We start from the raw sequence: 27,861 nt of genomic DNA, 5'->3' as shown, positions 1-27,861 counted from the left end.
CAATGATTTTGAGCCCTCCAACAAGGAGTTGGGCACTAAAAGCCCACTCCTTAGGGTAGGCTACATTGGTCCTTTTATTTTATAAACTAAATTTTCATTATGAATACAGCCAATGCCTACTCAAATTTAATGTGAGTTAGCTTCAAACGTCCCTTCTATACAACTGTCCCAGTGTTTACTACTAAACGGTGTATACTATTATTTATATACATGGTCTATGAACTTGTTTTTCATGCTACACAAGCAGAGCTTAGTAGGTTATGACAGAGATCATATGCCTCCACAAATTCCAAAATATTTGCCTATCTGGACCTTTATAAAAAAATGTTTGTGACCCCTGGTTTTAGACTATTGCCAAACCAAAATTAAACCTAATTGCCCACATAAGATTCACACCACTTTTGCCATTCTAAATGTTCCCCCATTTTTGCCTATCAGATATCCTATTAGTCCTTGAAATAATCTCTGACCTGTCAACTAAAAGGCATGATTCTCCTCTCCTTTCAACTCCTAGTTTGAATTTTTATTGGCTCTTACAGCATTTATACTTTACTTTGAATTGTTATTTTATATATAGACTCCTCATATCCCCCCTAATTGGATTATAGATTATTAGAGGTTTAATGCTGTAGAATTTATATATTTTTCTATTTCTTACAGGCCTGGAAACCAAATAAATATTTGGTTAATAAAAAATATTTTATATAAATATTATATTACAAATAAAATAACAAATTTAAATATTTGACAAATTGAGTCAAATAGAACTAAATTGTATACCAGCAGTTTGCCTGTGCTCCTCTCTCAACAGCCTGAGATCCTCACATACCACATCACAGGCTAGGTAGTGGATCAACACAGTGGTTAGTTTCTTCCTTTGAACTTAAGAACACTGCTCAATCAAAAAAGATAATTCTTGACTTGATGGTGGCTAAAAAGTTATCAAGTTACCTAAAATAATAAACCAAATCATATTTAAAACTGTATTTAGGGGTTTGTGAGAGACTGGCTGCTTTTGAGATTAATGGGTAAGGTACTATAAGCCTTAGGATCTGAATGTGGCTTTAGCCAGAGATTTGAGCTAATGAAGCTATTAGGTGATTCATCTTAAATTTCCTACAAAGTCATTAGCCACAGAATTATTTTCCAAAAATTGTTCTGATGGTTATTATCAAACAAATAGAAGGAGACTGAAATTAGAGCAAGTTCAGCCTTTTATAATTAGACACTATCTTGGTCTTTGTTATTATACTCTAATTGTTTTTACATATAAGATAAATTATGAAACTATAAAGGTATGTAATGCGATATGCTTGATTACATAAATACAGTGGAATTATATATGCTGGAAACACGAGTGCAGAAGTGATGCATTATTTTGTCTTAACAAAATGATAGTTAATCGATGATATTCACTCTGCTTAACTTACCTTCCTCACTTAAGAACCTTTAAAAAAAAAATCCTAAAACAGTAGACTCCTCTAGAAATGCTTCTTAATTAACCAAAGACTTCCATTCAATAAAGCAAAACTTCTCTTCATATTAATTTCACTGGCTCCAGTAACATTTCTTTTCAAGTTATGTATTAATGAATCATAGTCAAGACATCTGGTATATGACTCCCATCTAATCAAAGAAGCCCAAGGTTCAAAGCGTGGTCTTCTAAAATGAATACATGTGAAAAGACTGGCTTAACTCGGGATGCTTTTTTTCTCTTTATTTTATGATGTCCTAATACTTTGAGTCATATTAATCATATCATAGGCCCATCAATATTACTTGCACTGTTATTTTAACTTGGCAGATTATCTCACCCAACAGCAATGATTGAGCATCTACCTGAAAAATAAGGTGGTTTCAAAAACCCTGGGTTTCATTCTATTCTTCATATATGCAGTGCCAGTTATCTATAAAAATAAGTTACTAGTCAAAAGGAAACACAACTAGCTATCAAATTCACAAGATATAGAATATAGCAACCTGATCATCTAAACATGGATTATGACCCTTGAAGCAAAACAGTGTTATATACAATAATTATAGATAGTTAATTTACATGAAAAATGGAAAATGAAACCTTGGAATAGCAACAATACTTTGGTCTGACCTCTACAGCAGCTCTACATGAGTAAATACACAGATTTATATTTGAAAAGATGCAACAAAGGTCCTTCAAATAACAACCTACTTTATCAGAATGTCAGTGTTATTGACTCAGTATAATTTTGATATTTTAATGTTTTATAGAAGCATGCCACATACTCATAGAGTGATAACATTGTAAAAGACTTTAGATATCAAATAAACTAGGGCTCTCCAGTTTGAGGAAATGGATCAGGAAAATGAAGCCCAAAGAGCTGCAGTGCCTCCTTCAAAAATTTCACAGCTAATTCGCAATAGTGGAGTATATGTATTATCATGCACATCTCCTTAGAATCTATTGCCTAGTCCTCTAAGTTGGGTTAGTTATTTGAGGACACAAATACCACATATCCACTGTGCATGCACTGTGTAACGCTAAAGCAAATCCATCATCCTCAAAGAAGATAATATAATCAGATAGAATTAGTAGTAGAAGAAAGCAAATAAAGACAAAATTGGCCAGAGGTATGGAACAAGCAACAGCAATCCTACAATCAACAGCCTCTAGACTCATCTGCCCATGAGCAGAGCCTCAAGACCCCCTTCCAGTTGACTGACCCCAGAAGGTATTATATATTTGCCCATTCAAAACAAGCAAATTATTGATCTTTCCCACCAAGAATAAATATTTACGTATGTTTACATTCCTGTGCAATGTATCTACTATGAGATGAGACATAATTTCTCAGGATCCCATCCTTAATTATTTGAAGGTTTTCATCAAAATTGCACAGCTCTCATTGATGGTGGCCAAGAGAAAGACAAAAAGGAGGAGGAATACAAGAAAACATTTAACCTAAATAGGAGGTGTTAGGAACCATTTGGGCAAATTTCTTGATATAAATTTCACAATGTATTTTTATGTATGTTTTGTTTTCATCTTGCTAAACATTGATCTTAATAATATCATTTACTCAGCTATTTCATTTAATATTTTGCTTCTTCCTAATATATTCCACATTACAGCATAGATTTTTAAAAATATACATATAAGAGATAATGCCATTGTACTAGAACGTTATCATAATAGTTTCCTGTTGCTAGATAAGTGGCAAGGTCAAGCTAGATATTTATTGAAATTAAATATCAAGATAAATTGAGAAACATTGATCATAAGAAAATGTTCTAATACAGTGGCTTAATTTCTATTGCACCAAATGATGCATGTTGATATAATAATTTTTCTTTAATAGATCTTTGTGTAGTAGAGTTAAAGTAGCTTACAGTACAATAGAGGAACTATATTCTGATCATTGAAGAGAACCGAACTTGGTATAATATGCAGCCAATCCAACAGCTGTTTACAGATAATAAGCCTATTTCCTGCTCCAGCAAATTATGTATACGAAATAATTTCTCACTAGCAGAGGCTAGTTGTATTCCAACTGTAAATAAAGGTTGACTGTTGAACAATTTGGCTTGATATTTTTCCTTCTAAAGATTTCTGTACTGCATTTTAGAAATATCTTGGCATATGTACGTATACATACACACACAAATACATATATAATTTAACAAAGAGATGGCCAAACTATTTTGCTTATCCTTACAAATAAATGTGCCAGAACAAGTGTGTAGAAACAAAAGTGTAGTCCAGATTTTGAAAATGCAATGTATTGACCTTTCAAAAATTGGCTCCAAAAATACACATTTGTTATTTTGCAAACACATCCAAATTTCAGTGATTACAGCTTAGTGCAGAAATTCTGTTCTAGAAGGTTCAACTTAGCATGGTGGGCCATTTGAGTTCACCAGAGTGAAACCACGAGGGAGATCCAAAACAAGAGCCTTCCTTAGAACTGAGAAAAGTATGATTCACTGAAAGGAATTCCTTAGCATATTGGAACTATGAGGAAGACAGGGAAAGGTCATTTTACTGGGGACCAGTTTTGTTTAAAGAGAAAAAGAAGAAACTAAACCAAACTAATTACCCAAGTTTCTTCAGTATTCATAAGTCTAGAAATACACTTTGAAGTTTTATATTACATATATTTAAAGCAATTTCTCTCAAACTTCCAAGTTCTGAAAGTCAAAGACAGTAAAAGGAACAGAGTTCACCTGAAGAAATACATCATGTTACTGAAGAGTACAAAGATAATGGAGAGTTTGAAAATGTGTATAAAAGAAGTTTCACTTAACTTTCCTAGTCATAGGGAGGAAAGTAATAAACTGAAAGGCAGAGGTGGTGTAATTGTGTGTGTGCACATACACATGCATGCACAGTATGAAAGAGAGAGAAAGAGATATATTTTTTGATAAAAATTTTAAGTTGCGTAGATTTTACATACCTCACCTTTAGTCCATAATAATGAGTGCTGGGATGAATATATCCTTCTTCAGTGACTTTTAGATGTATGTATGTGTGTGTGCATGTACACATGTGTGTATTTGTGTGTATGTTGTAAATCTATACCATATTCACTGCCAAAAGAACATATTTGAGAAGTCATACAACATCAGCTAACATTTTCTCTGATTTTAAATGAAGTTAAATTTCCAATTGCAACCAGGTAACTTGTATAATGCTTTAAAGTAATACAGGTGAAGGCAGCTAATATATTAACTAGCTGAAAGAGTTGTTAAATCACCTTGGGAAAGTTATTTGATCTTTTTAATTATTCATTTTTATAGCTGGATAATAAGGGGTGGATAATAACAGTAACTATTTTGTAGGACTGCTATAAGAATGAATAAAATTATTTATGAAAAGTACCTGGCACAATTTCAGTTTCAGCCTACAATAATCACTTGGTTAATGTCTATTTCCTTTAATATGCAGCAATATATTGAAGAACTCAGAAATGGCCAGTAATTGGGAAGAAACAGCAACCTTGGGATAGTACCTGGAGTATTTCAAGAAGAAATCTGTTAGACAATGAGGCTGCAAGAAGGTGTCATCTAGTTCACTCAATACCATACCAGAAGGGTAGATGTTAGTCTCTTCCAATTTGCTTGGGAGGTAAAAGGCTGTGTGTCTTGCCAGCCTGGCTATTGGTCCCAGACTCTGGGACCTGCCGTGTGATTAAACATGGTTGTCAATCTCGTAATTTTGCATAGTGGGCTGGTTGCAGTGGCTAATGTCTGTAATTCCAGTACTTTTGGGGGTGGATTGCTTGAGCCCAGGAGATCAGGACCAGCCTGGGCAACATGGCAAGACCCCATCTCTACGAGAAATAAAAAATTAGCCAGGTATGATGGTGTGACATGTAGTCCCAGCAACTTGTGAGGTTAAGGTGGGAGGATCACTTGAGCCTGGGAGGTCAAGGTTGCAGTGAGCTGTAATCACACCACTGCACTCCAGCCTAGGTGACAGAGTGAGACCTCGTCCCAAAAATAAATAAATAAATTCAATAAAATAACTGTACAATGACAATAAAGCTCTAACATACTTACATATTTTTCTGTCTTTCCTTCCCATTTAGATTGAAACAGAAAGGATAATATTTTTAAAATAAGCTTTTCCAGGGCAGGCAAGGTGGCTCATGACTATAATCCCAGCACTTTGGGAGGCCGAGGCAGGCAGATCTTTTCTAAATAAACCAAAACAATGAAAAGCAAACTTTTCCTCTAGGTTTCTAGTGTTTTTCATATTTTGTCATAGGCTGCTGAGAAGAAAAGTCTTGCTGTTGTTGTTGGGTTTTTTTTTTTTTTTTCTTTTCGTGTTTTTGTAGGAATATTGAGTAATAATAAGGGAGAAGTTGCATCACCTTCATGCCTGCCAGGCTAGGTCTACACAGCCTACAAAGCATAATGTATTATTTTAATTATGCTTTTGAAAGGGGGCTGTCAGAGAGCAAATCTTTCTAAATTCTTCCCGCGTAAGAATTCATAAGTTACCCTAGATACTGAATATACTCACATATCTGAATCCAAGGACCTAAGCATTTAGATGAAAAGTAAAAGGATTAATTATCTATACATAAAGACAATTGATTGTATTTTTAGCTTGTGTTCTAGATATTCAAGAAACATTGTGAATACAAACAAAAAATAAAAATAAGACAACAGGTACATGAGTGTGCTTGAACCCTGAATCAAATTGATATGGTACCCTTTGAACATTTACCTAAAGTGTGGCTGTCAGCCTTAGTTAATATTAGAAACATCGGGAAACTTTTTCCACGTTTGAAAACCATGTCCAATGGGATCTTCGTAGAGTTGGTCTTCATTTTAGACATCCAGCAATTACAACAAATAGGTGGAAGCTCACATTTGTACCAACCAGTCTCCAGCAGCTTGTGTATAAAGAAGTGTGATCTGATAACAACAAAAAAGGCTTGATAAAGCCATAACTGTCTGTTTTAGTTTTGCTCCTGTGTTGCAAATCTGATAATTGTATGTTGAGAACAGAAGGGCAATGAATATTATAATGAAAGCTATCCATTGGCAAATAGGTCTCACACCTGCCATACAGATCAACCCTGTTCTGTGTTAAGATCACTCCATTTATCATAGTTAGTACACAAAGGTTATGATGTGAATTTCATACTGTGTTACATAAAGTTTGATGCAGCAGGATTCTTAAAATTTGTTCAGGAGGGTTATCATTGTAAACATTCTCATTTAATGGTTTTCTGTTTCTGGTTTGCCTTTACCACAATAAATAGTCATTATTACAACTATACTGTTTTAATTGATCACAGAGAATTTTATCTTCAATGGATAATACTTCAGCTTTACTGGTTTTGAGCTAGACTGTGGATATTATGAAATACAGTGCAGATATGAATATCTAGTTTAGTAATCAAGGTGAGCAATATAATAAATAAGTCAAGTTTTATTGTTTTCCTTTAAATTACTCATCATTTTTCTTAAGTGTCCCAAATGCTGTGGTAGCAATGGGCAGAATTTAAATCTCATACTAAGTTAGACCTCTCACAAGCTTGATATCAATTTATTTTTAAAGCTCAGTTCTCTCTATTGCCTTTGTGAGGGCATACATGTTATGGTCGATTTGTTGCCAAAATGGCTCTGATTCTCCTTCCATCAGGAGGTGAAGTCTGTTTTTCCATCACTTGAGTCTGAGCTGGACTATGACTTGCTCTAGTGAACACAATGTGACAGAAGAGTGGTGCAAGTTCTGAGCCTGCACTTTTAAGAGGCCTTGCATGCATCTATTCTCTTCCTCTCTAGGAAGCCAGCTGCTGCCAGAAACAAAGCTTGGACAAGTCGACTGGAGGATGTAAGACCATGTGGAAAAAAAATCAGCTGTCCTATCCTAGAGCAGCCTTCAGCCTTCAGCCAGCTGACTTGCATCTAACTACAGATGCACAGAAGAGTCCAACAAGATTCGATTCATGAAATCTAGCTAAGACCAAAGAGCCACCCAGCATACATGCATATTCACAACATAAATAAATGCTTATTTTTAAAGCCACTTGATTGTTGTTAATTGCTACACAGTAATGTGGCAATAAACCACTGATACATAGGCCATCTGATTTGTAAATATACAAAATATGAAACAAAGGCTTTTCCAAGGACAAAGTACAATGTCTACTGGTGTACAGTTTCCATACATTTCCTGACTCTCCAGAAAGAGGTGTGTTTAGTGTGGTCATTCTCAATCATACACTTCCAAAATTATAAACAAAGCTAAATTACATGTGGATTATAGTGCCCTATAGGGATATAGTCATAATAGCTAAGTCCAGTCATGAAGAAAAAGACAGTTGGCTTGACATATAAGGTAGTCTCCACCACAATTCAGGCCGGCTGAAAAAACAGTGTTGTTTTTATTACACTGCACGTTTACATATGTGCTGTGTTACAAATTTCACTCTTTATATTTCCTTCGTCTAATTGGTAACACCCAAGCACCTTCAAAGAATAAAGTAGATTGCTTAGTTCCTGATACCATATTTTGTTACTAGAACACTCTGACCCTGATATTCTGAACTGTTTCGTAGCCCACCAAATACAACTGTCAGTTAAAATGGTTTGAGGGTGGGACAAAAGGGTTGATTACCTAAGAAACCTGAAATAGATACTATTGAACTCATCTTGCCATTTGTCCGGAGCATGTGATTCCTAAACCTAACCACTGAGCTGTGGCACGAACTTAATTAAAACCCTATAAAATGCTAGTTATGGAAGGAAAAAGAAATGATTATTTCAGATTTTGGATGGAACAGGATTTCCCCAAATGACTTTCTCCTTTGGAGCTATTTGCTCAACTCATCATGTTTGAGTATATACAAAGGATCTGTCTTGCAAAATGATGAATGCTGGAAGACATTTTTAAGAGAAATTTATCAGTAGTTCATTTCAGAAAGAATTCTAACTGCAATCAGCCTCACTGGATTTTCACCTAACAACTGTGAAGCGCTTATGTGTGATTACAGCAGGTTTAGAGCACCACTATGTGGTCTGTTGGTGACTATGTGAAAATGTGTATGTATTTTTTATGTGTGTGTGTGTATATATATATGCCACACACATTAAAAAACAACAGAAAATGTGTTCTCTTTTTTTAAAAAAAAAAGATTATTTGTTCACAAGACTATGAAATGCAAATCACTCTTAAAAAGGGTAAATGAAACCTTTGCATTTAATTGCGCAAAACAAAATAATTTGGTAGCTAATTTTAACAAATGGAAACACACCCAGGCCATTTTTTCCAAGGGATTCGATCTTAATGCATTTTGCTATTGTGTTTCATCTGCATGTGGTACATTACATTTAATGGAAATCACACAGTCCAATTATCTCTCCTAGGGGAAGAGGAGAAAGGAAAAAGGAGGTAGGGGAATCTATTGTAAGGATAGGGAGATGCCTTTGGCAACTTAACAGGGGAAGAACAGACAGACTCTGCTTTTCAGCCATTCAGATAAATCCCTCACACTTGGTGACTCTCCAAACAGGAACCCCCAGAAAGGGCATAGCTTGCTCTCACTAGAAGTGGGACTGAGAACCTGCTTGCTCCTAAACGGGGTTCTGTAGAGAATGCAACTTTGCTGTTAGTCGAACTGCAAATGTGGCTTCTTTCTAGCAGCTGCATATACTGGGGGACACAATTGAGCCCATTTGCTCTTAGCACTCAATCCAGAAGACCAATTATAGAGCTCATTTCTGCAGAAAGATGCTTCTAGTTGCCTAAAAGTATAATTCAGCTCCCACAAGTTTCATCATAAATGGTAAATGATGTCATAGTGGCTTCAATTAGGATTAGGAGAATAGTCTGGACTCCTCCTGTGACAAGAGCTTAAGCTGTTCCGGCCAATGTAGTAGTCACTAGCCACATGCAGCTGTTGAAATTGTAAGTAATTAAAATAAATTTAAATTAAAATGTAGTTCTTTAGTCACACAGGCCATATTTGAAATGCTCAACAGACACCTATGAATAGTGGTTACTGTATTGTGCAGTCCAGATAGAGAACACTTTTATTTTGGCAGATACTTCTGTTGTACAGTACGGATATACAGGAATATGTGAGCTCCTGCCTGCATTTCTTATGTATTAAATCAAGATACTGAATGACAGTCTGAGTTTCAGCATTTCTCTTGTGCTTTTTCCTTTCCTTCCTCCTACTGGTTATATGGGATCAGAATTTGTACCTACTGACCCTAAATAATGGAAGGATCCCAGTTCCAGTATAGATGATAAAGATAGATCTCTTTTGTGCTTGTGAAAATGGCAGGAGGTCACATGGAAAAGATGGAGATGGCTTCCAAGACAAAGGGCAAAGACTGAAGTAGTGAGCAGATATATCCCATCTCTACCCTCTCCCCGCTTTTAGCCATAAAAATGGGTATTTATGCTATGTTTAGAGAGAGCTGAAATTGTAAAAGAATTGTAACTGTACAGGTTGAGGATAAAGATTTCCTGATGTCTACAAAAGGTTTGGTTAAAAATGCATCTTTGAGATGACAAATGTTATCTTTTCAAAGGGATCTACCTTATTTAAAATTGCAAATTTTCCTTGACTCCTTCCCTAATTCTTTCAAGTCTATGTTGTTTATCTCTCCTCCAGTTATAATGTAAGATCAAGGACACACAGATTTTTGTGTTCTTAGTCTTCTGATTTATCCAAACAGGAAAGTATCTGCATGTGGTAGGCTCTTAATAAATATTTGTTAAATGAATAAATGCATTACTCATCTCCAATGTGGTTCTCTGTCTGTACAAGCATTAATAAAATCTCCCAAGTTACTTACAGCTAGGCTAGAGTTTGCTGGATACTACATTACCACAAGTTCCCAAAGGAACATAGCTATTAACATTGACTACCTGATTCATGTATCATACCAGCTACTTCGAGACTCTTACTCAATGTCTTTTCCTGTCCTCCAATTTATCTTGTTGATTTTACCTATAAGACTCCATTTCTTTCTCCATGAACTTCTGCATATCCAGCCTATTACTTCACAAATCTAGCCTTTGTAATGCTTCAAGAATAATCAAATCTCTATGAACGGACTCCATAAATCCTCTGTCTATGATAGGTGTGCAAAGTCTCCACGGTTAACACCAACAACTACTTCCTGACCCCTCTAAGCTTCTTGATAATAGGTGCAATATCACTTATGACCCTCTGGGTTGCAAGGGACAGGATACTTTTAGCTAGCAATCCAAAGGACTTCATTGGCACAGAATGTCTCAGAATAGGTTGAATAGTCCAGCTGTCTGAGGATCAGGAGTTCAGTCTAGCCTCATAAACAAATGAAGCCAGTGGTTTAGAAACCTCTAAGATTCTGTTTCTCATCTTTGCTCCTCTCTGCATATCAATTTTAGTCTCTGCCACTGCAGATGATCTCTCTCTACATAATGAAAACCTTAACACCATTAATTCCCAAAGATTCACTCTCAAACCTTCATTCCCAGAAACAGGAGACCAGAGGCTCTTTCATATCCTGATTCAAATTCTCAGGTTGCAGAATCATTGCTCTAGCCTAGGACAGGTTTTCCCAAGAGGCAAGGTCACACTATACTAACACGCAGTCTCTGGTTAAAGATGAAGATTGAAGGAAAAGGAGTGATTTTCAGACGGGTACTGGGTAAACTCTCCCAAGTATCTACTATAGAAACCAGAATTTTCATTAAAAAAAAAATCTTTTCTAGCATAGTGTCTGATACTTTTAGAAGATCAAAAAGTGTTTGTGATCAATGACATTATTTCGACAGCTGAATTAAATAGAAAACTTGAGGGGCTCTTACGTATCCATATCATTATTTATTAGCAAAGTGTTTTAGCTGAGCCCCTTACTACCAAGATGCAGGGAATGAGAGTTATTCTCTGTTTTCCAGAACTCAACTACTGCCTTATCAATATCGCAAGATTAAAATAAGAAACTATCTTGGAAATAGTAATAAATAATTATTATTGTTTGCTCTGCCAAGAGCTCACACACATTTTAACACAGTAGATTATGTCAGACTGTATAAATCTGAATCCTGACTCAACCATTTTTAACTATGTGACTTTGGCAAATTACCTAACTCTTCTCTACCTCAATTACTGCATCTATAAAAGAGAAATTAAAATAATGCCTATCAAATGGATGACACTTGCCAAGAACTTAGAATACTACCTGGTACACATTAAGGCAATGTTTTCAATGTTGCCCCTACAAGGGACATTTGACAATGTCTAGTGATGGCTTTGGTTGTTTCAACTGAATGGAGTGGGGAGTGCTTATAGCTAATGATAGAGGTCAGAAATACTACTATATTAGTCCATTTTCATACTGTTATAAAGAATTGCCCAAGACTGGGTAACTTACAAAGGAAAGAAGTTTAATTGACTTGTAGTTCAGCATGGCTGGGAAGGCCTCAGGAAACTTACAATCATGGCAGAAGGCAAAGGGAAAGCAAGGCACCTTCTTCACAAAGTGGCAGGAAGAAGTGCCGAGTGAAGAGGTGAGAGCTCCTTATAAAACCATCAGATCTCATGAGAACCCACTTGCTATCATGAGAACAACATGGGAGAAGCTGTACCCATGATTCAATTACCTCCACCTGGTCTCTCCCTTTGCAGTGGGGATTATGGGGATTACAGTTCAAGATAAGATCTGGGTGGGGACAGAAAGCCTAACCATATCAACTACTAAATGAAGTATTGCCATGCACATGACAGCTCCTCCATCCCCACCAAAACAAACAAAAAAATAAAATTTTAAATTTAATTAATTAAGTCATTAAATAATTATTAATGGTCAAATTATTAAATCCTGAATATCAATAGTGCTGAGGCTGAGAAATCCTGTGTTAAGGAAGCATTAAATGTTAGTTACTATTACAATGAGAAATAACAATTATAACAACAAACTTGCACAACACTGACAATGTACCAGGTTCTATTCTAATCACCATATATATTAACCAAGTTTAATTTTCACAAAAAGAAAAAATCAAACAAAAGCAAACAAAAACTATGAGGTCAGTACTATTTTGTATCTCTTTCCTACAAACATGAGGGGTATAGGTATAATGACAAGGATTCAGTCTCTAGCTCTCCTGGGAAGGTAATTGAAACCCACCCGTTAAGTTACAGTAAGCCTTGTGGAGAATTATTCTTGCTGGGAGATATGTTTTTATTATGAGAAGCTTATACAGATTTTGAATGCTCTTTCCTTCTTTCCTCTACCTACTTTTACTCTCCAATTCACATTTTAAGAATGTTGGAATTTTCTTATTTTTTTTAATCAGATATTCAAATCCAATAGTTTCCTTTCCTCTCCATTTTCCCAGCCCCTCCCCTGATTATTAGAGGTTACTTTGCAAGGATTACAGCAAACAACTGATATGAAAAGAGATTTGAGTATTTAATCTAAAGCTTAAGTTGGCTTTCCCGCACTTTGATGTATAAGCCTCTTTCTGAATTTTCTCCAAATGGATTGAGTAACATTGCAAAAGTACCTTCCAAAGCAAAGGTTTGCAAGATGGCGACAGAATGTTGAACATCTGCCCTTTGGGAACATTAGAAATGAAATGGTTTCTTTCTTGGATTAATGCAGTTGTTTGAAAACTGATTAGTTATTGAGCCTGTAGCTCATTTTTTAAAGATCTCATTTTGCTTAGCAACAATGCTCGCAGGCACCATATTTTTAGGTAGTGTGTATGTGTGTGTGTGTGTGTGTGTTTTAACCAAGGCTGAAAGAAGCTGAATTAAGTGTAATCAAATAGCTGTTCTTGGGACCCAGTGCAATGAAAAATTGAGGCATTCAGCCAAATCCTTAATCTTCCATACAAAAATACCTCCTACTTCTCAGGCAATACAGGTAACCTTAAGAAAATAAAAGATGTCCATTTATCACCAACACTCCAAAGGCCACTCTCTTTTTGTATCTACTGACCTTTTTTCTCTCTCAATGACCTAGCACTTCTATTGATGAAAGGTGACACTTTGCAGAAGCCATCTGAACATGGCATATCAAGATTGCAGGAGACTCAAAATTTTATCCAATCAAATTCTGCAGGTTGTCTAGATTTAGGAAGAGACTGATCTAGAGCTTCCAAAAACAACATCTTTCAAGTGCCCATAGGTAGCACATTTTATGAAACACTTATATATAATGTGCCTGTCTCATAGTATCTCCTCTGTTAGTCACAACACACGGCAACTGAAAAGTCAGATATCACAAAATATGGAGTAATCAAGACTCCTCAACTGTGGGGAAAATAAAAAACAGGATTCACCACAACCAGTTTGGCAAACAGACCCTCAGTAAGACCTCCTGTCACCTACCAGGAACCCAGCACTCACAAGCTGTCCTCTAGCTACAACTTCCCCCATCACAGCACCACTTCTTCTGGAATCCCAGGTTTAATCTCTATTATATCTACCATGAAACTCTCTCATACTGCAAAATCTGTTTGCTAAAAACCTTTCACAAAAGACCTTGTTTTGCCAAGGAGGTAATTTTTGGTGTATGAATACTGCTTACTACCTTTTACTTTTAAGTCCTAAGAATTCAGGTGATGGGATTTTTGCTGTTGTTGTTGTTGTTGTTTGTCTTAATTGAAAACAATTTACCTGTGTATGTGTTTGTATGTATTATACATGGAGTTCTGCAAGAAAATGAAAGTCTTATAAGTTGTCTTAAGAAAACGTTCTTCTAACAGTGCTCTGACAAATGTGCACTGCTTCATGGACAAATGACTGATGGCAGGCCCCTAAGGAAGGTCATTCACTGTACTGGCCTTTGCGTTCAGTTTGGTGGGTGGCTGAAGATAATTACAACGTTGGCACATCCAGGAGTGAGTGAGCAGAATTGCAGGAGGAGAAATAAATTTTCTTTACTTTGGACAAACTACTTCTGAGAATGGCTTTGTTTCACAGAACGTTTTAATAAGGTTTTATAAGTGGTCTAGTTAATATATATGTAACAATTTTGAAATATCTACATCAGCAATGAATTCATCAGGTGAATTGCAGCATGTGTCTGAGTAGAGACTTCATATAGGATAAATATTCTATCTTTTAGAGATGCCCCTAAAAGTTCCATTTCCACTCTGAACTATGGAATGAAGTGAAACCTTTGGATGGAATACTTGCAAGTGTTCTCTTTAAGCAATAGTAGATTGTTTTTTTCCTATCTTTTTTTTTTTTTTTTTTTTTGAGACGGAGGCTCACTCTGTCACCCAGGCTGGAGTACAGTGGCGCAAACTCGGCTCACTGCAAGCTCTGCCTCCCTGGTTCACGCCATTCTCCTGCCTCAGCCTACCTAGTAGATGGGACTACAGGCACCCGCTACCATGCCCAGCTAATTTTTTTTTTTTTCTTTTTTTTTTGTATTTTTTTAGTAGAGATGGGGTTTCACCATGTTAGTCAGGATGGTCTCAATCTCCTGACCTCATGATCCGCCCGCCTTGGCCTCCCAAAGTGCTGGGATTACAGGTATGAGCCACCACGCCCGGCCTTTTCTATCGTATTCTTGATTTTAGATTAGGATTACTCTATTTAATCACCAACCAGCAGAAAGAATATTTAATTAGGCAAGCACAACTTACGCAAATGTGGACAGACTGAATCCTGCTCATACTAGGTCATGAAATAATAAAGCTAGAAATTTCCCCACAGACCCCCTGTCTCATCCCTCCTTTTACAGTGGCTCAAGGTCACAGAGGCAGAAATTCAGAGACAGAGATGAGGTCTCCACTCCCTGAACAGTATTGCTGCTACTACATTGCATCATCATTTCTCACTTTACCCACTCAGAGCATCCCCACTCAGAAGAGCCAAGCAAATGAGCGCAGAACCAATATGCCAGGATCTAAAACAAGGTGAGACACTGAGAAATAATCAGGCAGCCAACCTTAGGGTAATCTGGAAACCAATTTAGCCTCTGTTTCTTTTGTTTTCTCTAACACCTGTCATTGTATGGCTATTAGGTATATTTGCCACTATAAAGTCTTATGTTTCTCATCCTGTATGTTGAGAAGATTAAAGGAAGAGGATGCAGTAGGAAGGTTGGATGGAATAGGGCAGATTTGAGAGTCTAAAGAGAAGATTTTAGGCCTAATGGGCTTTGGAAAGTATTTGCAAAACTGAACTAGACATTGGCCTGGTTGTCATGGAAACCAGCAGTGCCGAGAGGTAAAGATAAGAGCTCTGGTGAGAAAGGTTCTCCCTGAAGTTCTGGGGGATCATATAAACTCCCAACCCACCTTTGGGCTTGAAATCAGCCTGTTCTGCTACATAGCAAATGTGCAACATGCTGCTGAATATATTTCTCACGTTAAAAGTATTCTGTAGCTTCCTTTATTGTGCTAGTTTTTAAAAAAATCCATATATTGTGTTCTGGGCTCCTCCTATCTCTTATCTACTACAGAACAGGAGCAAAGGAGAGAAAGACAGGGGCATTGGCAAAGAACACATTTGGCAATGTCCTATTGATTTCCACTTTCTGCTTCATCAAATTACAGCCCAAAAAAGCTGTTTTTTCACAAATGGTGCCCATGGAGTGTCAATTGTCAAAATCTGTTTGCTGAAAGCCTCCTTTCACAAGATACCTTATTTTGCCAAGGAGGTAATTTTTGGTGTGTGAATACTGCGTACTACTTTTTAAGTCCTGAGAATTCAGGTGGTGAAATTTTTGTTATTGTCATTGTTCTTTGTCTTAAAACAATTTACCTGTGTATGTGTTAATAGGTATTCATTTATGCGAACGTATGTGCATGCAAATACATATATGTACAAATGTATGTACATGTGTATATGTGTTTATCTGTATATATGAATTTATTTTTTCATTATCTCCTGCATTTTCATGTTAATGTTTACTCTTGTTTTGCAGTTGGTATAAATTTTCTGGAAATTTTTACATAACAATCATTTGTCAAAGTGCTTAGTGTTTTTGTTTCTATTACTAAGGAAGTAATGCCTGTTATCAATGAGTTGGGTAAACATACAACCCAATCTTAAGTTAGTATCTTCTCTCAATACATTCAGACACAGTTACATGATTTTTAGTAAGTACACAAACCTCAGAATAGTATATTTAAGTGTTTACATATGAAGCAAGCACTACAGAAAGTAGGAGGGATAAATATTATTACAGGTAGCAACTCATTCTGGCAAGGAGGAGAACAGAGAGGCATTGATAATCAGGTGGAGTCTGGTACTTGGTATTCACACTGCTTTGCTTTCTGCCTTTCCCCTTCCCTGTTCCAGCTGAAAAGGCCCATATCCCTTCACCTGAGGGCTCAGGCCTACCCATAGTTTAGGTAAGTTGAAATTCTTAACAGGAAGGACACCAGAAATTCACAGCTCCTAAAGTACTGGGTTTTAATCAGATTCTATTACTGTTACTGGACTTGCACATGCTTGAATTGTGAAAACTTTTGACCACACTCTTTGCCTATACTCACAACCTTCTGCCACCCAATTTCCCAAAGCTAGTTTTTCATCTTCGTTGACTGATTTCCTAACCTCTGGATCCCTGGTAACCATTCTACTCTATTTCTTTAGCTGATAAACAACCTGAACCTAACCTCTGTCCCGCCCAAGTCTTCCAACTTCCTTTGTTGGTACTAGCTAATTACCTTTTGGAGCTCCTTCAGTGTGCCTTCCTATATTAAAGACTCAGGAAAGCTAAAAAATACATCTCCAAGTCATCTGTGCAACCAAGGGGGTGCTACAGGTGAATGAGAATTTACCTATTAGATGCCCTTCAGTGAGATTTAAAAGACAGAATAGAATCCTCTGGGGCTATTCTGACTGGCACGCAAGTCATGGAAATGTCAAGCTTTTCTACAATATTGTTTCAATGTCCACTCTCCAGGTTTCTGGATGTGAAGAGGCAACCGTAGCATAAGCAGTAGCCAGACTCCACCACTAGCATGTTGGGGGGCACTTATCACTGGCAGTGGTGGCAGCAGTGGCTGCCCCATCCCTGGGTGGTAATCTCATCAATGTGTTCTGGAACCATTTATTCTTGTGGAAGCCTCAGAGGCAGTGCAAGTGTTCTGGAAGCCATCCCTGGAGACCAACCTTAGAACCCATTCTCCAGGCCTCCCAGTAGGTTAGGGAGCATCTAATTCCCTGTTTTAAATAACGTGTGGCTTGAAATACATGGAGTAGTTTCTGCTTTCCAAACAAACTCAGATATATCAACCAAGAAGGAGGTCAGTCTTTGTGGTCAAAGGGGGGCCAAGAGATGATACAGCCGGAGAACTTAGCAGATGAGAAGTTGACCCACACAGGACTGACAAATCAGGAAGAACAAAAAGCTCTACCAATCTAGGTATGCAAGGCTCAGAGTCTGAGCTATCAGAGCCACAAACACAGAGGATGAGCTCTGATATTAGAGAAGAACTCTTTTCTACAAGCCTTGTTTTATAGGTAAGTTCAAGCTACTGTGACCCCATAAGTAATGTCAATTGTCCGAATAAAGAAATTATTCTCAGGCCTTTTTGAATGAATAGAGCCAGATAAATTTGCTTGGGTTTATTTACTTTGCCTGTGAAAACATGCCCCTAAGATACTTTCTGACATGAAGTTACTTAAAAGGTTACTATGCCAAAAAGAGAGGTTGAGTTGGGAAACAATGTTCCATGCCTTGGTTATAGAAAGTAAAGAGGAAGATTAATATTAATCAGCACTATAACATGTCAGGTGCTTTGTACATTATTTTATTTAATCCATAGATATCTATATGGTAAATACTATTCATATCACCCTTTTAAAGACTACAGTCTAGGGACATTAAGTAATGTGCCCAAGATTACACATCTACTAAGAGGCACAGCTGGGATTTGAACCCAGGCAAGCCAAACTCTCTGCCTTAACCACTATGGAATCTACCTCCCCATAGGCTTTCCTTTCCTATAGGCCTAACTGTATAGAGCAACTCTCAATGGGTCATACTTTTTTTTATTATCTTATTTGCATGGTAGTCCCCAAGCTTGGTACAGTAATTTTTCAAATGAAGTCTGATCCATGATAACTCTGGCTTTCCCTGGAGCTGGGTAATGGCAAAGGGATTCCTAAAAATCGTCACAGTGTCTGCTCCACCAAGGGGACCTGCCTTTCCTCTTCTTTAGAGCCTCTGAGCATCCGAGTTGGTTCTGAAGCCTGGAGCCGGGGCTGCTCACTGATCTCCTGGAGTTGCCCTCTCCCATCCGGCATGCCAGGGAGGTCCCCCTCTTTATTCACCAATGCTCATCCTCTGGTTCTGAATTAGTGCTGGAGAGGGACAGGCTATCCTGCCAGGAAAGGAGCTGCACAGATGTAATTTTAAGAGAGTGAAGCACAAAATAACTCTTAATTGTATGTGGGTGAAAACATTAGAAGGTAATAAGGAAAATCACAGAATAATGAGAAAAAGTTTTAGATGTAATAAAATGTCCTCATTGTTGCTATTTGTGTATATTTCTCATAGGTGTTAGGCTTGTTTTGCTGTATTCTGTTACTTTCCTGCTGAGGCCAGCCATTTATATCCCACATTGCACAGTCCTTCTCTCAGAAACCAAGACAGTTCTAGTTCCCATTACCTTAACAGAGGCAGTTTCTCAGTGAGGAAAACAAAACTGGGAAGAGAAGAAAGTCCTGCCGTGCTCTGGCCTTACCCCTTGGGTCATGCCCAGGTTCTTAGGCTCTGTGTGCCAGGATATTGTCCCCCTCTCAGAAACATACTAGGAGTTGGAGTGAGTTGAATCCTGTAAGCCCAGAAAGTCCATTTTTTTCTTAAAATCCAATTATCTGGGTCTGTGTTCTTTTTTGTGTTTATCTCTTTTTTACCACTTCCTGGTATACAGTTGACCCTTGAACAATGTGAGGGTTGCAAGCACTGACTCCCTCCACCAGTTGAAAATCTGTGTATAACTTCTGACTTCTCAAAACCTTGACTACTAATAGCCTACAGTCGACAAGAAGCTTCAGGGGTAACAAAGTTAATTAACACATATTTTGCATGTTATATGTATTATATATGATATTCTTACAATACAATAAGCTAGAGTAAAGAAAATGTTCAGAAAAACATAAAGAGGATAAGATATATTTACTATTCATGAAGAGGAAGTGAATTGGGATAAAGGTCTTCATCCTTGCTGTCTTCATATTGAGTAGGCTGAGGAGGGGGAGAAAAACAAAGGGTTGGACTTGCTGTCTCAGGGGAGGCAGAGGCAGGAGAAAATCCATGTGTGAGTCTACTTGCATAGTTCAAACCCATGTTGTTCAAAGGTCAACTGTATTTTGTAATAAAACAATAGTTAACATTTACTGAGCACTTACTATGTAGAAGGGAATATGCTAAATTTTCCTGGTAACTCAATGCTCACAGTAGTCCCAGGAAATGGGTATTATATGAATCCCTATTCCAGAGAAGAAGAAAGTGAGACTCAGGAGTAAAATGACCTGCCTAAAGTCAGACAACCAAAAATGGGCAGAACAGTAACTTAAGTCTTTCTGACAACAGAAACACTCTTAACTACTTGATTTATTGGACTAAAGAAAACCAACTCTTCCCTGTTGGCTTTGTCTCTGTTCTGTTTTGGAATAATAAGGAATCAAGCATTGACATTAGGCCAGGAGGTTACTTAGAAATATATAGAATGCTAGCATGGAGGGAGCAGGAAAATGAACCTGAGATCTCCAGGAGTCAAGGGAAATTTAAGAGAGAAGAATTAGAGCTTAGAAGACCTTTTGCATTGTCTTCCATTATCAACCATTGAGAGTCTAGGATTTATTAATAACAAGATGCTATTTTCCTCATATGAGGTATTATGGCCAATTTTGTGGCTTAGAGGTAGAGAAGAGACCTCTATGAAAAATCAATATTTCATATGGAGTTAGCAGCACACTTGCACTTTGTAATCTTGTTTGGTCCTTTTTGTTTTCTGTTGCAAAATAAATAACTGAGGTTATATGCAAATCTTCTCCACAGCTCAAATGGCACATATATGTCAGAGAGTTTCAAGTGATGGAGAATTTGGATGAACTATAGTTATTATTCATAATACTCAATTGTTATGTTACAAAGAAAGCAAGCTAGCTGCTGATTGGGTTATATTTTCTAAAAGACCCATAAAAAGAGACAGACAAGTAAGCAAGGGTGACCTCTCACACTAACCATTTAAAAGTTTTACAAACTGTATTTTGTAATAAAACAATAGCTAACATTTACTGAGCACTTACTATGTAGAAGGGAATATGATAAATTTTCCTGGTAACTCAGTGCTCACAGTAGTCCCAGGAAATGGGTATTATATGAATGCCTATTCCAGAGAAGAAGAAAGTGAGATTGTTAATTTATTTAATCACACTGAAAATATTAGTTGAATGTATTTGAGCACTGTGCTAGACTGGGATAGAGCAATAATGGTATCTGGCCTCACATTACCTACAGATCCTTGGAGCTCTCAGACTCAAACATGCTATCTCCTTCATCATGAGCTGAAAGGTACCTACGAATAGTCTCACCAGAATCAAACTAGAAAATCAGAAAGGCTAAGTATGATTACAAAAGCCAGGCCAGTTGTTCATGCAAATGGAGCCCTAACTGTATGTGGAAGTTGCGTCTGAAAATTCTTCAAGCACCTACCGCTAAGCTTAAAATGAATTTCCATTTACCCAATTGTGACTACAATTACCATGAGGGTGAAAAAGTGACAATAGGTTCGTCTTAGAATTTAGAATAAGTAGCACAGGTAGAATTTCTTTGAAGTTTGTACAGCCTAACTTTTATAAGTAACAAGATAGTACACACACACACACACACACACACACACACAGAGGCATGCATGCAGGTCCTTAGTAGCACTGATCCTCCATCCAGACTTCCAGACTGCTCGCTTTTTCCTCCAGATCTGTTTGATTCATTCTCACGAGTATGTTTTTGAATGATTTGCTTTTGCCATTATCTTTTCAGGTTCATATTTAGAGCTCTCTTTAATGTTAACTTTGTATTCCTCTGTTAGTTTGCTTTCAAATAGCTTATTTAAAGAGTTCTTTGAAGATGAAAAGTTTTATGTTAAGTATGAAGCATTAACTCTACTTACCCTGCAAACAAATAATGTGAAGGTCATGAAAAGCTAACATATTAAAACAAAAGCAAACAAGGAAAGGGCAATTTCCAAAAGAAGATAAAATTTAATAACAACAATACTAACAATACCTGATGGCTTAAGATCTTTTTATTTTCAATCTTGGAAATATTGACTCATTTGTCATTAGAAAGTCCCACAAAGCTGAATGTAAAGAAATAGTTACAATCTTGACTAATTTGAATGCTTGCCCCAGACTCTCAGAACAGAAGGAAGAGAAATTCCAGCACTTTGTAATTGATTTTCATATTTCCTAGTTTGCCTTCCTTGAGAGTGAGGCAAAAGAGTGGCAAAATACCATTTGAATAGCAAACAGAAGAATTGAAGTTGAGTTCAGTTTGAACAGCCTTGAGTGCCTCTCTCTGTTCTTTTCTTTTCTCTGCTTATGCTAATGAAAAGAAATATAGAAGTACTTTAGAGACAGTACCCAGACCATCTTATCTACATTCCAGAAAGTAGCCTCTATGCAGCAGGCACATATTTCACCATGTGACTCCAAGAACGGAAGGAGTAATGGACAACAATTCATATGACCTTTCTAGGTTATCTGCTAAATCTCCTCTTCTAATTAGGAAGCACCTCTGAGATGATGGCTCATTTCAGGAGCTGAAGAACGTAACTGCCTTAGTTCATTCTCTGTTGCCATAACTGAACACCTGAGACTGGGTAACTTATAGAGAAGATATATTTATTTCTCACAATTCTGGAGGCTGGTAAGTCCAAGAGCATGGTGCTGGCATCTGGCAGGGGCTTCTTACTGCCTCATAACATGGTGAAGTGCATCACATGGTGAGAGAGCAAGAGCGTCTCAGTTCAGGTCTCTCTTCCTCTTCTCACAAAACCACTAGTCCCATCATGGGGCCCCGCCCTGATGACCTTATCTAATCCCAGTTACCTTCCAAAAACCCCATCTCCAAATGTCATCCACATTTGAATTTGGGGATTAAGTTTCCAACACATGAAAATAGAGGACACATTCAAACCACAGTAGTGATCATCCAGGTGACAAGCCAGAGCAGGAGCTCTCAATACATAATTCACCAAGGGTTTGCTTAGGACGGACAAACAATTCACACAGCCTGGCACAGAGGAGCTGCTTCCATCTTTGTGGTTCTAAAAGTAGGAGCTGCACTCATTTAATATTCAGATAAGTCGAGAAGAATAATGAAGTCAAAAGAGATAAGTGAATTTTATAAACAAAAGCTTGAAATATCCTGGAGAGTTTTCCCAATCCATCACATTTCTGCCTTGGGATATTTCTCTTGATTGCCCAAACAGTACTTGAAGGCATGCAGTGGCATTAGGGGAGTCTCACAGAAAGAGATTCTAAACCCCTTCAGTTATTCATTCCTCTAAAAATCTCTGCTCACAAGAAATTCATAGCAAACTAAACAAAACAATTATTTTGTTCAGGTTAGAAATGTCAAGTATTTTGAAGTTCCTCAATTTGCTCCGTATTAGTAAAATGAATATATTTGCATCATTAATTCTAACTAGTTTTGCTCTTGGTACCTTCATCTGTAAATAGGAGATAAGTTAGAATAATTTTTCTTCAACTTGAATATGTATCAGAAGCACCTGGTGGGTTTGTTGAAATGCAGATTCTGGGCTCCACTCTTAAGAGTGTCTAATTCAGTAGGTCTAGGTAGGGCCATAGAACTTGCCTTTCTGATAAGGTCCTGTGTAATGCTGTTATTGCTGGTCTGGGGTCACACTTCAAGCACCACTGCACTAAAAGATATTTGTTATATTTTGGCTTTAAATATCTGTTTCTTACAGTTACTCTTTGGTGGAGGAAAGGAGAGACTTGGGTTCAATGTTGAAAGCCTTTATAAACTCACATATTTAGAATGATCTGGTTGTTTTGTTTTCTTTGGTTTGTTTTTGTATAGATAGGATCTTGCTTTGTTGCCCAGGCTGGTCTTGAACTTCTGGCATCAACTGATCCTCCCACCTCAACCTCCCAAAGTGCTGGGATTACAGGTGTAAGCCACCATGCCTGGCCCCTAGAGTCACCTAACTTTGGACAAAAGCAACATTCTACTTCAGTGGGAAATGAATGCACATTTCAAAGTGCTCAAATTAATCAGTCATCAGATAAATGCAAATTAAAACTATAATGTGACACCACCTAGGTACCCATCAAAGTGGTTAAAATCAACAATTTAGTTAAAATGGTTAAAAAGATCAACAATATCAAGTGTTAGTGATGCTCTGAAACACTTTAATGCTCATACATTGCTAATGCAAGGAAAAATTGCTGCAACCACTTAGAGAATATTCAACAACATCTACTAAAGCTGAACACAGGTATACACTACAAATGAACATTTCCACTCCTAGCTATATACCCAGCAGAAATATGCACAGATGCTCAGCAAAACATGCACTAGAATGTTCATATGAGTATTATTCATAGTGATCAGAAAATAGAAACTCCCTGAATTCCCATCAACAGTAGATAGGTAAGAGACAATAAGATATTACTCATCAGTGAGAATGAACATGCAACAATATGAATAAATCTCACAAACCGGATGTTGAGTGAATAGAAAGACACCAAATAGTATGTACTATATCATTCTGTTCATATAAAATTTAAAAAGACATCATATTAATCTATGCTATTAGAGGTCACTTTTTAAATAGTGAGGAACATAAGTTACTTCTATGATGCTGGTAAATTTTTCTGATCTGAGTATTGATCAGTGATAAACGAAAAGCTTCAGCATATTTAAATTATAAAGAACTTATGTGAGGATTCATTGTATCATCAGACCTCAAGTGGCTAGCACTTTAACAGAAGAGGCAAGATAGGGAACTTTTATAAAGTGGTTGTAGAAGCCAAATAAAGAGAATAATTATGATTGTTTAGAATGAAAAGTTCCTAGTTAGAGGTTATTTGGTGGTTTCTGATTTCAATTTCAGTTTTCAGTTTCAATTTACTGTTTACATTGGACTTTGGTATAGTCACACTAGACCAAATTTCAAATGCTAGGAATTTAAAGTGTCAGAGCCACCCTAGTCTAGTGGCCTCCAAATCAGAATTTTTTTTTAGTATGCCAAATATTTTCATATTGTGAAAATCCAGTGAGCTACACACATGATATGTGCACCCAGCTTTTTATTTACATGTAATTTTAAAAGATCTTTATAAGGTTTGTTTCAGTTTTCACTCCGGTGTTCAGTTTGGTTCATGTGTCTGTGTAGCTCCAATAATCCCTTCTGCTTCAGGTGAAGTCCTTTCTTTCTTGCTCTTCCAGTTCTCAGACTCCTCTTTTTTTAAGTTAAGAATCATTTCTTTACTTGTCTCTTGGTCTTTTCCTTCTAACACTTCAATTGCAGAACCCTTTGCATATAATCTCATGGATTTAAATACCATATACAATGGCAAAGTTTCAAATCTGGCCTTTCCTCTAGACTCTAAATGCCAGTATTTACTTTCTCCAAATTTGCTTCTGCACCAGGCTCACCCATCTCTGTAAATGGCACCACCTTATTCAATTGCTCAAACTGAAAACCTAGAACCCATCCTTGATGCTGCTTTTTCTCTTACCATTCACCATCCAAATCCATCAAGTCCCATCCATTCTTTAACCACTCCTTTCTAATGGGGATACTATACTCTCATGAATTTCACCATTATCTCTTACCCCAAAAATCTCTTGTAGGCTTTTAGTTGGCCTCTGTGCTTCCAGTCTTGGCCCCAACATAAATTCACACAGTACCATTTACCTGCTCAAAAACCTCCAATGGCTTAGCATAACCATTAAGGATACACTCTGAAATTCTTACCCAGCCTACAAGGCCTTAAAAGATCTTCCTGCAAACTCTCTGCCTTGTTTCACTTCACCTCTGGCCATTTGCCCTTGTTAGGATCCTTCTCTCCTTAGGACCTTTACATACCCCATCTACCTGGAATTTTCTTTCCCCCACATCTCTCCCTGGCTAATCTTACTTGCTATACAGGTCTCTCCTCTCTTAGAAAAGTCCTTCCTGGCCACAGAATTTATAATTGTTTCTCAACCCCTGGCCACATAAATTGTGTGGCTGCAATCACTCTCTGTCACATTGTCTTGCATAAATATTCTTCATGGCACTTTTCATGATGTGAAATTTTCTTGCTATGTCCCAGCACCTTGCACACATTAAGCACTCAATAAATACGTGTGTTGAACTAATTAATGAACTGTAGACCTCAACAGGATATAAAACACAATCTTACCCCCAACTCCTGACTTCTGTGGAGAAATATGCTGGACTCCGCTATTCATTACTTTGGTAGGAAAATATTCCTGAATGTTGCTATGCTAAAAAAAAAAAAAAAAAAAATCCTCTGTCAGCCAAACAGTGTTAAATGGCTGCACGTCTGGGTGTCACAGTGAGACTTAAGAGGCAGTAAGTCATGAATTCAAGGAAAGAAGGGCAAAGGCAGGAGGATTTAGGCATGCTTCAAGTGCCAGTGCAGAATCAACAGCAAAACTAAGAGGTAGTTTGGGTAACTGTGACTCAGAACGTTGTGAGAGGTCCTCAGGAGAAGGATTATTGGCTAATGCCAGAGAGCTTTAATATCTTCTCTGTTTAGGGCAAGAACCAATCTCCTAGTCTGGGAAGCATGGGAGCACCAGTATGACAGTGCATGAGAACAAACAGCTAGATTAGGAAGCAAAGAGTAAATACAAGGATTCATGCTTACAAAGGCAAATCCTGATCCCTAGAAGACGACCGCATATCACAGAGAAAAAAAAAAAAAAAAAAAAAAAAAAAAAAAAAAGAATGGCAAACATGTTTTATTTGAAAGAAATGGATCTTTCAAATGGAATATTAAACCTACAATGTATGTATCATAGCTAGAGTTTTCTACCCAATCCATTAATTCTTTTTTTTTTTTTCTTTTTTAACTTGAACAGCAGGAAGACCTTTAAAGCAGGTCAAAAAAGGGAGATTTAACTCACCATATGTATCTAGTTTTCACTGTCTCATTAGGCCAAATCCCATGGTGTTGGCTGCCACCCCCTTAGAGGCTGCAGCACAGAGCAGCACTGCAGCTGTGTTACACAACTTCACTCCTTCCCCTTTCCACTGCTGTAGGTCCCTGACAAGCTGAACTGAGCAAGGTAACAATCAAAAAGTCATCTGCTCCCCAGAGCAGTTGATGCAAATAAACCCTAGGCCATTGTGATGTTATTGGGACATAAACCAACAAATAGATGCTGCATTCATACCCTTCTGGAACTGGAAACGTGTCCTAATTAAAGCAGACACACAGCTCTGCAGACGCAGCCAGACAGCAAATGAGGGGGCTGCCTGCCTGATTTCCTCAGCTCCCAGATTATGGCAATGCTTATGTGAATTACATAAACTCATCCACAACTCAGTGTTCTCCATTTTAAATAAGTGTACCATCTAACCTCTAAAAGGTATGTATACAAGGAATATCAAGTCTTAGAAGGCATTTAGTTAATTCTCCCATACAAGAAAGGAATCTCTTATAGCATTCCTTATATAGCCTGCCCACTAGGGATGTTGAACAAAGGCAGCCAAACCAAGCCTGTGGTCACAGAAGGTCAATCCCAGAAATCCACAGAGGGGCAGTAGATTCAGCAGGTCATTCCAGAAAGTTATGGGCCAGCAACCAGGGTTAATTTTAGAACCCTGGCATAGAGAAGGTAAATAGAGCCTGATGCAATGTGAAGTATTTGCTCTCTCTCTTCCTAGACAAATTAGCTTTTGTCTGGAAATAAATGAATATATAACAAAATTAGGATGCAATTATGTTTTTGATGTCTAACAAATCTATCCAAAAAAGATAGTAACTCAATGCAAAAGTAAGATAAAAAATTCTTTAAATGGTTTGCTTGAAATGCCCTGTGGACAAAATTGTATGTTTGCTTTTGGCTAATTCCCATCCCCAACTGTATTTCTGCATTGGAACAAAGCTGGTAGAGTCATACAGATGAAGAGCCACAAAACAGGAACCATGGATGAAGAAGAGGCAGGGTAAAAATGTGTGTAAATATCTGTGGCAGTTTAAAAATAAATGTTCTCACATTTGTTTAACATTCTTCCCTTTGTTTGTGTCCTCTTTTATTTCACTGAGCAGTGGTTTGTAGTTCTCCTTGAAGAGGTCCTTTACATCCCTTGTAAGCTGGATTCCTAGGTATTTTATTCTCTTTGAAGCAATTGTGAATGGAAGTTCATTCCTGATTTGGCTCTCTGCTTGTCTGTTA

General features: G+C 37.3%; 1 protein-coding gene across 1 annotated transcript in view; it reads left to right on the top strand.

Moving 5' to 3' along the window:
• The first annotated feature begins 9,383 nt into the window (after positions 1-9,383).
• Positions 9,384-27,861, top strand: part of LOC108515185 (glycerol-3-phosphate acyltransferase 4-like) — a 56,966-nt gene continuing 38,488 nt past the window's right edge. The window contains 2 exon segments of the mRNA XM_017851865.1: positions 9,384-9,400; positions 15,165-15,367. Of these exon segments, the coding sequence (XP_017707354.1) occupies positions 15,231-15,367 (137 nt within the window). The 5' untranslated portion in view covers positions 9,384-9,400; positions 15,165-15,230.

The sequence above is a fragment of the Rhinopithecus bieti genome, unplaced genomic scaffold (genome assembly GCF_001698545.2).
Source record: "Rhinopithecus bieti isolate Rb0 unplaced genomic scaffold, ASM169854v2 scaffold_32518, whole genome shotgun sequence".
NCBI classification, from domain to species: Eukaryota; Metazoa; Chordata; class Mammalia; order Primates; family Cercopithecidae; genus Rhinopithecus; species Rhinopithecus bieti.
This window is presented reverse-complemented; position numbering and strand designations above follow the sequence as displayed.